General features: G+C 35.2%; 2 protein-coding genes across 2 annotated transcripts in view; one reads left to right on the top strand and one right to left on the bottom strand.

Moving 5' to 3' along the window:
• The window catches only part of LOC128857387 (xenotropic and polytropic retrovirus receptor 1-like), a 44,802-nt gene extending 36,891 nt beyond the window's left edge, over window positions 1–7,911 (bottom strand). The window contains exon 1 of the mRNA XM_054093129.1: window positions 7,587–7,911. The gene's annotated coding sequence lies outside the window, so the exon portion shown is untranslated. The remainder of the gene's footprint in view (window positions 1–7,586) is intronic.
• A 1,958-nt stretch (window positions 7,912–9,869) lies between these two features.
• Window positions 9,870–12,177, top strand: LOC128857385 (transcriptional adapter 3). Its single transcript, XM_054093128.1, has one exon. It carries the CDS (start codon window positions 10,002–10,004, stop codon window positions 11,460–11,462), a length of 1,461 nt encoding a protein of 486 aa, XP_053949103.1. The 5' UTR covers window positions 9,870–10,001; the 3' UTR covers window positions 11,463–12,177.
• The last annotated feature ends 2,310 nt before the right edge of the window (window positions 12,178–14,487 follow it).

The following is a 14,487-nucleotide window of genomic DNA, read 5'->3' as shown; positions in this document are numbered from 1 at the left end:
TGCAAGTTCAGGATGGCATTAAGGGCATAACCAGATGTCGTACGCATAGCCACCACCATATACAGAGGCGTATGTAATAATCGTCTAATCAGGGTGATGTAGGACCAGTGAAGATATAATTTACTTATCATATAAACCTATCGACAGTTTTGATTGTGTAGACAATCAAATGACATTAGAATAAGTGTAAATATTTTTTAGTTTTTTTAGTTAATAGCGGCTTGTTGATATGACAGCTCTTAACTTTATCGGCTCTTGTGCCTCGAAGTTGTCTGAGAAGGGTGAATCCTTGAATGATAGCCATTACAGCAGTAATCTTTTATTTTTATTACCGAAAGGCTACGTAAAAAGTCATCAAAACCAACTTTACACCAAAACCGATCATCTAGTAATAGAAAATCAATTTACATTTGAAACTAATAATAGACATTTAGTAGTGGCATTACTTTGTATTGCAACAGAAAATAAGCAGAAAACGCTATCTCTAACTGTGCCAAGGTAAAGGTCGAAATATACAGTGCCGGACAAAAGTATAGGCACAATAAGCTTTCCTCATTATTTTTTACAAAACATGTTCTAATATACCGTTACTTAAATTTTACTAGTTTTCTTTGCAAGATCAGTGAAAATTAGTGCGGTTGTGTAAGATTTTTTTGTCACAATGAGTCCGTTTCATCATTCGCACCATTGTTACCCGCTTCAAAGAGCATATGGGCATTTCCACAGAAATGTCAACCGAAGCCAAAAAATTCAAAGTATATAAAATTATGTTGTTTTAACATATTTTTATAGGGAATCTATCAAATGTAACTAATGTAAACAAATTTTACATTTGTACATACCACATTTTGAAATATTCGAATGCAAAGTCGAACCAGTGCAAAAATTCCATTTTAAACATTTCTGTTGCATGTTTTGTTTTGATTAATGATCTTGATAAGATATATTATGCCGTGTCTTTTGTTTTTTTAAATCTCGGTTTATATGTAAAGAATGTAAGAAAAATGTAAAAGGAACGATGCGATTGCCAATTACGGTAAATTTTTTCTTTGATTTACCGTATAACTCGATGTCGCGTGCGACATTGAAAAAGAACATTTGTTATCAGTGAGTCGAAGGTATTTGTACAATTTGCATCAAATATTAGTAACAAATAGATATTTTTATTGCTAATTAAATAAACAAAACTTTGCTGGAAAATAATCAGCGCTTTGCTCTTTTTACTTATTTAAAGCTTGTAGCGTGCGACATCGTAAGTGTAAAATGTACGGATTCAAAATAAATTTTCGTTCGAAAATATCTTTATTACTGTATGTAAATACAAAATATCAAATTTTTGAATGTAGATGAGTAAAAACGGCGGCGAGAAAAATAAGGCGAACTGTAAACGGTGGAGAGAAAGATTAAAGGATTATGAAACAAAATTACAAAACTATAAATTAAGAAACAAGGAAAGAATGCGGAAAGCTAGACAGACGTGGAGAGCACTGGCTGAAGGCAAAGAAGATATAATTCAAGAAAAACGGAAATATAATCGCATACGACAACGAGAGAGGCGTCAAAAACTCTTAGAAAATGGAATGTCATATGCACGTCAAAGCCGAAACGCATCGTACGAATGTAGACAAACCTTGGCGAAAGCTGTTAAAAAAGTGGAGAAAGCGATACCAAAAGACATGCACAGAAGGCTAAAAGTTCTTGAAGTCCTGGTAAAAAAATATAAGCAGTTTGAAGAAAAGAAAAACGTTAACCAATCCAACAGAACCGTACCAGAAAGCCTAATTAATGCCATCAATGCTTTTTATCAGAATGATAATATTAGTGTGCAAGCTTCGGGAAAGAAAGACGCCATTATAATTGAAGGCAAATTAATAGCTAAGCGCTTTATGTTAATGACTAGTAATGCCAGTTCTCACGGAAAGGGAGCCGTTGATGGAGTTGGAGCCGTCATTAAAAGAAAAGTGTGGCAAATAACAAAATCTAAAAACGTTTTTTTACCAGACGCACTATCGTTTTATCAATGTGCACAAAACAACACAAATGGAATTAAAATGTATTTTATGCCATCTGCTCAAATTGAAAATTTGTCTCTTCATTATAAGTTGGACGAAAAATGGAAGGAAGTGAAAAATATTCCAGGTATATCCCAGTTGCATTCGTTTTGTTGCGATGGCCAACAGTTAGAAGCAGCTAGGACTGCATATTCCATTAAAAGAACTTTATTTGACATTAGTAATACTATTCTCCGTTAAGTTAGTTTCCGTTCTTTGTTTTTACATAGTATATAAGATTAATATACTTATTTTTGTTTTTCTTTATTGAAGATATTTTGTTAAGTTTATAATTTTGGTTGTGAAAATAAATATATTGAATATATTAAAAATCATTTATAATCATCTTTTGCATGTCTAATTACATAAAAAGTAAAAAAATAAACATAAAAAGTATGATGGAACAAAATGTCGCATGCGACATGTCGCGTGCAACAATGATTAAAATTAAATAAAAAATAAACTACTTAAAATTTTTGAATAAAATAAAAAGCATTATTAAGATACATCAATGCATAACATTTAAAAATTAGTCGCATTAATATATTTCTCCAGGTTTCGCTGAAAAAAGTGTTTGATTTTTTTGCTTTGAAAGCGACTTCTGTTTTTGTCGCATGCGAATGGCTTGATTTTTTGTAATTAATATATCTTGAAAACGAATAATTTCCCAAAATCAACCTTAGCACCAATCATAGTGCCAATCAAGTGCTATAGCTTTCGCCTTTTGTCAAAATAAAATAATGTTTTGGTATATGTTTTTTTTCACTTTGAATGCGTACGAATGTCGCATTCGACATTGGAGAAATGCCCATATGAATTTCAGAATTTGCAGCGAAGTGGTCGTCCGCGCAAATTAACAGACCGAGAGCGATCGAAAAGTGAGAAATGATTCGAAAATTTCATCAGCCCAGATCGCGACGGAACTGTGAACTGAACGATCTAACTCAGAACGGGACAGCTGTGCGTTTTGCTAAAGCGCAGCGCATAAGATGGCTAGGTCATGTGATCCGTATGCCTGTTGACTGTACCGTGAAGAAAGCCTTGACAGGAAAGCTAATGGGCGTGAAGGCCAAAGGCAGACCGAGGAACCGTTGGATAGACGCAGTGGAACACGATCTTAAGAAGCTAGGAATACGTAACTACGTATTTATTGCAGGCCTTATGGACAAATCAGTTTATTTAAACATATTGAAGGAAAATCTCAAAAAAGTGCAGATCAGTTGAATCTGCCAAACTTTTTCGCATTTCAGCATGACAATGACCCTAAGCACACGGTGCATGATGTAAAGATGTGGCTTGCTTATCACACGGCACATCTTCTGCCACAACCTCTCACAGTCTCCGGACTTCAATCCTATTTAGCACTCGTGGGAGGAATTGGAACAACGAGTCAGAAAAGGTGCGATTTCCATGAAGCCTGAATTGAAAGCAGCATTAAAAGAAGAATGGCTTGATATTGACGAAGAATTTACGAAAAGTTTAGTGCACTCAATGCCAAATAGAGTGAAAGCCGTACAGGGACAGATACCTGTAAAATTTTGATTTTTTTTTTTCATAAAATATTAATATAATATAATCCTTTAAGAATATGGAAAAAAAAACCGTGGCGACTCTATTCTTTGCGTTCGAGCGCTGGGAGAGGTATAGTTACGTTGTATTCAAACTTTAGACGCGTTTTTCTCAAAATTATATTTTTCGTATTGGGGTAGGCTATAACTCGAAAAGTTATCGACCGATCTCCTTGAAATTTTGCACACATCTTTTTTATGATATTACTTTCTATGCGAATACAAGTATTCGAAAATTTTTCAAAAAAATAATTTTTTCGAAACAAAAATAGTAGGAAAATTCGCCCCAAATAGGTTTTTTAAGCATTTTATTCCGCGAATTTTTTACCCCCATTTTTGTTTAATTCATATAGAAATTATAACATTAAAAACAAAAAAAAATTTTTGGTTTTTTGTATTCAGGTCACTGACGCCAATGCTACAATGCCCGCCAATTGAGAAGCACCGCTGCGACCTTCCTGGAAGAATTGAGTGTACATCCGCCATTTTAAATGATTAAAAAAAAAAAAAAATTTTATATTATTTTAATGTATAAATAAATTGTATGCCAATTTCGAAAAAAATATATTGACTTCTTCTTCACTTAAATAATTTTAATGAAAATCAGGGAAAATACGGCCGTTTACAGGTATCTGTCCCCTTAAGACAAAAAGGCCGTCCAACGAAGTACTAACTTTTAGTTATTTATTTTTATTTTATTATTATTAAAGTCAAACGTACAACTATAGGTTATTTTTACAATGATTGACCTCAAGAATAGTTTATATTACATAAAAGGATACAGTAAAATCAAAATTAAAATTACAGATAGTAGTAAAGAAGTATAAGTTGGGGAAACTATCAAAAGGAAAGTAAGGTAAAAATAGTAGTAGTAGGAGTAGGGTTTAATTGGAAGAGATTTAAATAATGTGGAACCATTTGAGTACATTCAGCAATTTTCGGCAAGGTAGCGAAGCAATTTATTTTTGAAATACGAGCTTTCTTTTATACGTTTAATTTTGTAAGGTAAGGTATTCCAAAGACGGACAGAGAACACAAAGTATTGACGTTCAATCACCAAACAACTGTATTTCATCGGGACTAAGTTTAACGAACGGCAGGACTTTGAAAGTATAAGTCGATCTTTGAGGTATCTGGGTTTTTGAGTGTTTATGATCTTGTGGAGTAAAACTAAACATTTAAACCTAAGCAAGTCGTAAAAGGATACGGAAGCAATTTTTTTCGCAAAAACAGAAATATGGTCATAAGGTTTTTTACAGTACACGTATCTTGCAATGTTGTTATACAAAACATTAAGCTTACTACGACACACACTATCACAAGGAGTATATAACTCACAACCATACAGTAACATTGGTAACAAATATGTACGTTTTAGCTAGTAGCAGTCGAATGTTTACTGGTGTAAAATATTGAGTTGTCCATAAATTTCAGAGCATACCATAAACTTAACCTATGACAGTAAAGATGTGGTTGCTCCATGTCAAAGTTCTATTAAATGTAACCCCTAAATTTGTAACATTGTCCACATATTTGTCATTTAGTTTGACTTGTGTATAGCTTGATATATTTTTTGTAAATAACGATACATTGGGACTTACCAGGATTAAGAATTCATCCGTTGTCAGAAGCCCACTTGCTTGTGAGGCTCAAATCAGAATTCATATTACTTATGCAAATATCAATACAGCTAATGGGACAACTAACATATAATTGAACGTCATCAGCATATACATGGACATCACTATATTTAATCACACCGAACAAATCGTTAATGTACAAAACAAATAAAAGGGGGCCAAGGATAGAGCCTTGAGGTACACCTCTGGTTACAGGGAGAAAGTTTGACATGGTATTATCACCACATACGACTTGTAATCGGTCACTAAGATACGTTTCTATAAGAGTCAAAGCCGACGTTGAAAAGCTAACTAAGTTTTGAAGCTTCAAAATTAAGAGTTTATGGTCTACGGAGTCAAATGCTTTGGAATGGTCAAGTAGGGTTAGACAAGTCACATGCTTTTTGTCAATGTTGAGCCTTATGTCATTAGACACTTTTAGTAGTGCTGTGATGCAGCTCCTACTACATCTAAACCCCGACTGCAATGTGTTCACCAAGGCGTTGTTATTCAGAAATGTGTTTATTTGGCGATGCATAATACGCTCAAGAACTTTGGATAAGAACGGCAATATTGCAATCGGGCGGTAGTCTCCATTCGCTTTCTTAATTGGTATGATTTTGGCTCTCTTCCAAGAGTTGGGAAAGATTGACGTGGTTAAGACGGTATTCAGAGCATAGGTAAGATAATTTAAGATCTTTGGTAACAGGCATTTTATAAATTTTGGATGAATTCCATTCAGGCATTTTATAAATTTTGGATGAATTCCATTCAGGCCGGCCGCATTCGACTTGACACTAAGTATGGACTGTACTACCTCCCAATCATCGACACATTCAAAACAAAAACTGAACATCACAACGTTAAGATTAGAATTGTAATTGTCATAACATATTTATATTATTAACAGAGCCGGGCAAGCACACAATTTATCTCATTTAGTGCATTTACATGAACATCACATAAATCTAGCATAGGTGTAGTGTGTTTTTAAATTTTAAACATATAAAAGAACTGTGCCTATACTTTTGTTCAGCAAATGTTGCTGTACTTTTGCTTTTCTTTTAATTCATGATTTAAGCACTGTGAATTGTCGAAAATCAAAACTTGATTTTTTAACTAAAATATAATATGAGTATGCGTAACTTATGTGGGGGATTCTGCTGTTACCGTGGCGCCGCAATATTATGGCGGATTCTTATAGAACTCGACAAAAGAAAACGAAATGAAATAGTACAATTTTTTGATATCTCGCTTAGTTTTCGAGATATTGAATAAAAATACTGTGGATTGCGTAGCCGGAGTTGGACTGATGAGGGTTATTTTTTTAAGCGCGGGATGTCGAAAAATTTTACTCCTATATTTTGTCTTCTCTCTCCGAATTCTATCGAAACTGAAGAAAAAATTATTATTATTATTGTATTATTATTTTTTATTTAATATCTCGAAAACTAAGCGAGATATGAAAAAAGTTTACTCTTTCATTTCGTTTTCTTTTGTCGAGTTCTATAAGAATCCGCCATTAAATTGCGGCGCCACGGAAACAGCAGTATTGCCCTTACATATGTGGAATAAACAGTTTTTGTTATTGTTGATTTGAAAAACTTAACACATTTTTATTCCATTGTCGTTTGTGCCTATACTTATGTCCGTCACTGTAATTAAACTGCACTGCAAAAGATTTGCTAATTTTTATGGTTCAATTAAATTTTAATTGGTAAATAAATTATGAAGAGCTACTTTCAAAATGTAAAACAATATTTGTGTATCATTTCCTCGTTTTTTCCAAAACTACTGCAACCAATTAAAGCGAACTGGACAACAAAATGCACCTTCAATGTACGCAAAACGCCGCATTTTATTTTGCAGTCACATGAAAGGCATTAAATCAATGACTTTAAATCTTACTTCCATAGAAATTCTATAAAGAAAAAAAGTTCTAAAGTGGCTTGAAATGCTTGAATACAGAGTATTAAAACAGAGCCCATTAGAAACAAACGCTAAGAAAATTGCACCTCATTCACTCAAACCTGTCGAACAACACATTTCTGGGAACTCCCTGATTTTTACGATAACATTTCGAATATAATTAATCTTTTAGAGATTTTAATGGTGTTGTTGTAATCACAATTACTTTAATTTCAATTAAATCTCTGAAGGATGCTCAGTACAAGCAGCAATCGCACAACTTCTATAAGTTATATGTACAAATAAATGTACATATATTTAAAATAAAAAAATTTCATATAAATATGTATGTATGTATGTATTTATTGGATGTTCATTGACCGTTCACCCAATGGCTGTGAGTGAAACATGAAGAAAAACGAGAATTCCAAAAAAATTACCCCTTGCATTGAATATATCAGCGTTGAATGTTGCTTGGTTGATGGTCGCCGTTGTCGCGCCTATTAGCTGATTAAATTTATCACACTTTTTTGCTTCTAATTGAAAACTGATATCACAACCGTTTAATTAACACCCAAAGTAAGTAGCTTATTTTCAATCAATTCATTTAATTACTAGCCACTTTTAAGCACATTTTCACTTTTCTTAGAATTACTGGCATAGCTTAATTGATTCTTTAAGCAAAACAAGATAAATTTCTTAAGTTAATTTAAATAAAATACGGAACAAATTTTAGAAAACACCAAACACGACAAATTCGCAACTGCAACTAAACAAAGAACAGCTGAGAGATGCCAGGGCGAATTCAAACAAGGGTGGTGCCAAGGCGATTTGAGCATCATAGGTGGCGCCTTTCCAAAACAGTTACTTTATTGTTATTATTGTTATTTTTTAAAATATAATTAAAATTATAGATTAATCTAACATAAAAGATTTAGCTACCAGGGCTATTGACTTATAAGGGGTGGTTAAGTTTCAAGAGCCGATGTTGATTTTGAATAAAATACAATTTTTTAGGAAATTATTGTCATTTTTCTTTATTATGATAATATAGGTATGGTTCAATTACGTATGGAAGAAAATATCGGTCAAATGGTCACCGCAGCCTCGGCGACACACCTCCAAAGACCACCAAATGCAAATACATAGCTCCTGATCTAAAGGGTGGTTAAGTTTGAAGAGCCGGTGTTGATTTTGAATAAAATACTATTTTTTTACGAAAATATTGTCATTTTTCTTAATTTGGTAATATTGGTATGGTTCAATTACGTATGGAACAAAATATCGGCCAACTGGCCGCCGCGGCCTCGACGGCACACCTCCATCCGATGGTCCAAATTTTCGATGACGCTGAGGCATGATTGAGGTTCTATGCCGTTAATGTGCCGAATTATGTCATCCTTTAGCTCTTGAATTGTTGCTGGCTTATCGACGTACACCTTTTCTTTCAAATAACCCCAAAGAAAGAAGTCCAACGGTGTCGTTGACGTTTAGGTGTGGTTCACATTCAACATCGGCCGTTGAAATTTAACCACCCTTTATATATATAATTGGCGCGTACACCCTTCTTGGGTGTTTGTTCGAGCTCCTCCTCCTATTTGTGGCGTGCGTCTTGAAGTTGTTCCGCAAATGGAGGGACCTATAGTTTTAAGCCGACTCCGAAAATATTTTTTATGAGTAGCTTTTTCATGGCAGAAATACGTTCGGAGGTTTGCCATTGACTGCCGAAGGTCGACCGCTATTAAAAAAAATATTTTATTCATTTTGGTGTTTCACCGAGCTTCGAACCGATACTTTACATTAACCGATACTTTATTTTACGCGATTTTGACAAGTCTGACGTCAAGCTCCTTTCTAATAAAAAACAAACAAAAGATAAAATACATATTTGTGGATGGCATGATAATATTGTAATTTGTGAGATGTCAACTAAACAATCTAATGAAAACGACGTGCCGCGTATTAAATTGTGAAATCACAAATGAATATGTATTAAGTCTCCAAATGCAGTTTTTTCGTGTTTTTATGCGGAATAGCCCCTGGTGTCGCTCAAGCATGCATGTCCAGCAGGCTTATATGTGTGCGTGTCGGGTGACACTCGTACTTGCTTCGTGTCACACATACTTGTTGTCGGCTTTTGCATGATGAAAATCAAAAATTTTAAATATTAGCGTCAAGCACCCGACACGCACACATATAAGCTGCAGAACATGCATGCTTGAGCGTCACCAGGAGCTGGAAGACGCGGTGGCAAGAAAGTGTATGTATGTGGATGCGTATAACTACTTGTGTTTGGTTGTTTCCATTGATTTTACCCACTCTTCCTCTTCACAAACAAGTAATTCACCCTCTTTTTGTGTTTATTCCTGGTTTCTGACGACACAGCAAATTCGGAAGGCGCAACGTGATATTCTATAAAACTTGGATATTCTATCAATCTTCTACATTAAAACGCAAAAAACTGCATTTGGAGACTTAATACATATTCATTTGAGTTTTCACACGATTTTTGATTGGTTAAGGTTAAATCTCACAAATCACAATATTACCATGCCATTCACTGAATTTACACAAAAATGTAGTTTCTCCTGCTTTTCGTTTGTTTGTTTTTTATTGGAAAGGAGGCTGACGTCAGACATGTCAAAATCGCCAAAAATAAAGTAACTTTTTTTTGAAAGGCGCCACCTTCAATAGTCAATTTGCCTTGAAAGAAAACAAAAATTCTAATTCAGTTGGCAACGCGATCACTGACAGCTAAGAACGTAGTAATTCTGAATCAATACATCGTGTGAATCAAGAAAACGCTACAATTAATACGCAATTCATTAAATATTTGCTATAAAAACCCACATTCAATGGCTACAAGTAATGCAAAAGGCCTCAAAGCATCAGCATTTGGTGCTAGCTCGTCGGGAGGTGGCAATAGAACTGGCGGGAAGACAGGCCCGGTTTCGACGGCGTCCCAACCTGACACTGACGCTACTAGCAGTGCCATTAATATACCGTTTATAAAAACAAAAGACAACAGCAAACAATTACCAACATACCACGCAGCGCTACAACGGTCTACTGATGATCATTTAGCCGCTGAAGATTTGGATAATATACAATTGGAGCTTGAAACACTGCTGTCTAGTGTGGCGCTACGTTATCGTGTCTTAAAGTCTGAATACGAGAGTTTAGACAAAGATGAGCGACGGAATGAACGACGCACTAAACATGGCGCCAGTGGGGAAACACCCACAACTAATGTGGGTACTTCGTCTAGCGGTAAACGTAAGCGTGAGGAAACGTCAAGCGTACGAAAGCCCAAACATACACCTGCCTCGTCGTTAAAACACACAAAACATGCTAAAAACAGTCCGGTTGCACCGAATACGGATGACAGCATGGATTATGTGCCACCCTCTGGTTCACATGGTCATGGGCAGAATCGTGATCATCATCTGCAAAAGGTTACATTGCCTAAAAATGATACACCAAACAAATTTTGGCTTTCCGTCGAACCATATTGTATGCCATTAACGAACGAGGATCTACGTTTGCTCGATGATCTCTTAGATCAATATTCCGGACCATTGGTGCCGCCTATACCAGAGCTAGGTCCACATTACTCCACCATTTGGGCAACGGAAGATATGAAAGAAGTGCAACAAGCTTCAAATCCTAATGCAAATTCAAATCGCTTGAAACCACAAAATACTGCTGCAACCAGTATGATTAAGAAGGCTGAATCCATGATGGACGAATGTGTCACCGGACCCTTGACACAACGTTTAGTGTCTGCGCTACTGGAGGAGCAACTGATACAAAACCCCAGCGAACTGGCGGCAGCTGCAGTGGCGGATAGCAGCAATAGTAGTAGCGAAAATACGCACTCTTCGGCACAAATGAATTTTCGTTCTCTATCATTGCTACGTAATTGTATCGATATTGAGAAACGTGTGAAAAGAGAACTCATAGAACAAGGTATACTGGATTTAAATGATTTCCCAAACAATGACGAAGACGAAATACATGTTGAAATAAAACGTTTAATTTCGGAACTATCAGCGATTGCTGAGTACAATGGTGCTGCGCTGAAACGACTTCATGAGTCTGCCGCTGAAGAAATCAAACGTCTAGAAATTAAACGAAAACTCGACACAGTCGACCAGGAAATACTTGAAGCGTACAAACGTACCATGCAGAGTAAAGCTAAGCGCAAGCCGCTTAGTGCCGAAGATCAGCAGGAGATATATCGTTTGACTTCGGAACAAAAAACACTTTCTGATCAACTAGAGCGTATACAGGCAAATTGTTTTCTCTACGAATAGTTTTTGGCCACCACTGGTGGAGGGCAAGCACAATCAGATACGCGCGTTATTAGTGCAGCACCTGAACGCTCAATACTAGTGGCGCTTCTAAATGAAAAATAATATTAATTTTCACAATACCATAAGACCTCTAATTTATTTTCTTTTTCTCAACTATAAAATGCAAATTCAAACTTACTGCTGGAAAATGCGAAACCGCACCTCTGCACTATACCACAAATAAAAACGTTATAACCGGATAATATGCTGAAAAACTGAAAATTTAGAAGATCGCATTTTTTTTTAATTGTATTTTTGTATAAATTCAAAGCAAAAACAAAATCGGAAGTTGAAGTTTGTTTGGGAATAACTTTAAGGTTACAGTCACAGTCATTCAAATATGTATAGTCTTTTAGATTGTAGTATTGGATTTGAGGTTTGCGGCGCACAAACCTTTGCCTTAACTAGTGAGAATTGATTTAGGTTGTTGAAACTGTAAAAAATTCAGATATTTCACAGAAGTTGCATCTGTTATAGCAAAATAACATAAAATCGAAACGATTTCAATGCTGAGACAATATTTTTACCTCAACTGTATTGCCTGTTCCACCTTGTTCAGTCATTGAATTGTGATTTCTTGCGCAAATATTTGCATGAGCGGCTCTTAGCAAAATGTTATTCAATAAAGCATAATTAATAAACGAGTACCTATACAGTGGGGCCTTCTACAACCGAACCCTTACAATTCCACAATTTTAGTCCGCTTATGAGGTGGAGATGAAAACCGAAAGAAAAGTTATTTTTATTTTTTTATTTATTTATATAAGCTTATACAATGTAAATTTACATATGTATGTACAACCTAAAAACATGCAGCGCTAGCATCAGAGGCTATCAGCTGACCGTTGAATGAATGATTTGTGTTAAATTCTTCTCAATAGGTCACAATCTTTTAGAAAGTTATATATGGTTTTTATGTTTTCCTCAGTTGGGCTGGAAAGGAGGGAAATAGGATCCGTATTAGAGTAACATTATCTTTTATATCGAAGCATTGGGCAAAATTCTAATAGGTGGAGGACAGTTGCTGTGTCGTTGCAAAATGGACAGTTATTGGTTCTTATGCCACCAAGGAGGTGAGCATGCGTAGCTATTGTGTGTCCTATCCGGAGACGTATGTATGGAGTGAGAAAGTTAGCTGGAATTGTTGCAGGATATACTGGTTTGATCCTTGCTGAGTTGACTATTGTATAATGATGATTATAAGAAATCCAATCGATGAAAAGTTTCGAGTGCCTCTTTTCATTGATGAGACGATATACATATATCAGATTTTGTAAAGAAGTTGAGTGTTAATGTGGGCGCGTTAGATGCATCTTTTGCTAATTCGTCTGCGTAAAAATTTCCTGTTATACCAGTATGGCTAGGAACCCACATTAGCTTAATTTTCTTTTGATATAAAATAAGATATTCTCTAATTGAATTGATGACAGTAGTTTGGTTATAGCAATTTTTTATAGCTTGAAAACATGATAAGCTGTCGGTACATATTACATACTTTCCAGAGTTTTTAGAATCATGTAGAACAGCGTGGAAAATTGCGGTGGCCTCAGCAATAAATATAGAACAGAAAGGGAAAAGCAGCCCATAGGATATCGGCTTACCTTTCTCGCTAACGACAGCAAAAGACGTATTTGAGTTTTTAGAGTCGTCCGTGTAAAGAAATCTCCAACTATTATGTTTCAATTCGCTCGCGATTACTCGAAACTCAGCGATATAAATCGCATTAGGAGTGATGTTCTTAGGTAGGCGGACTAGATTGTCTATAAAAGATTCTTTAGGAATCAACCATGGTGGATGACAAAGTTTACGTAATTTAGGTGGTTTTAATGGCAAGTTATTTGTTTTAGCGAAAATCGCGCAAATGTATATAGCTGATTCAATTTTTGGCAATCGGATCCGTGATGACGATGAAAACAAAACTTTTCGTAGCAAGTTGTTGGAACCAAGAATAATCCTAGGGTAGAGTTTCATAGTACTGTCTTCCATGTTATCCCTTAGTGAGGGAAGGCCAGATTCAGCTAATAAATTTTTTATAGGCGATGTTGGAAATGCACGAAGCGATCTTCTTATAGCTGAATGATAGGGTGCAGCAAGCAGTTTGAGATGGTTATTTGAGTGATGTCCATAAATTTCAATAGCGTAGTTTATTACTGAGAGTATTAAAGCGTTGACGACTTGAATTAATAGAGCTGGGCCAATGAGCGAGCGCTTACATGATAGGTACTTAACAATATTTGAGTTTTTAATAATTCTATTTCTTATATACTGACAGTGATCTTTAAATACATACTTACTATCTAGAACTAATCCAAGAAACTTAAGTGTAGGAGAACATGTAATATTAACATTATTAAATGAAATGGTTGGAAAATTACAATTTTGTTGTGGAATGATTTAGATTTAGAGTACGATATATATAAAGGAAATCTACAAAGGAAGATGATATGGAATTCAGGTCGGAAGATTTGGAAAATAGGAGAAGGTCATCAGCATATAGCTGGTGACATATATTAGGAAAATTTAATAGAATAGAACTAATTTCGTCAAATGCTATGGTGAACAAAATAACTGATAACGGAGATCCCTGAGGAGTTCCGTTATCTAAGGGAAGTGTGGAAGAAGATGTATCAGAAATAAAAACTTTGATTTTACGTTTATAAAGGAAAGATTTTACGAAATTAAAAACACGGGGTCCTACCTTCCATTTAATTAATTGTCTTAGAACTACGTGTATGCCAACACGGTCAAAAGCCTTTTCAAAATCAAGCGAGAGAAGGGAAACGTGGTTTTTGTTAGATAGAGCATCACAAATGAAGTGGTCAAGGTACAAAAGAGCATCGATTGTGCTTTGGCCTTTTTTAAAAGCAACCTGATTAGAGTGAATAAGCTTATTAAATTGGAGGAACCAGGAAAGCCTTGTAGCAACAATTTTTTCTAAGAGTTATAAATTCTCTTTTCTTCTAAGGAAATATTTTTTTTATGAATT

The sequence above is a fragment of the Anastrepha ludens genome, chromosome 3 (assembly GCF_028408465.1).
Source record: "Anastrepha ludens isolate Willacy chromosome 3, idAnaLude1.1, whole genome shotgun sequence".
Taxonomy (NCBI): Eukaryota; Metazoa; Arthropoda; class Insecta; order Diptera; family Tephritidae; genus Anastrepha; species Anastrepha ludens.
The sequence above is the reverse complement of the archived record's forward strand: the minus strand, read 5'-3'. Positions and strand labels throughout refer to the sequence as shown.

Bases quoted from the DNA above. Each gene is read 5' to 3' on its own strand.
- LOC128857385 (XM_054093128.1), top strand. From the start codon at position 10,002: ATGGCTACAAGTAATGCAAAAGGCCTCAAAGCATCAGCATTTGGTGCT.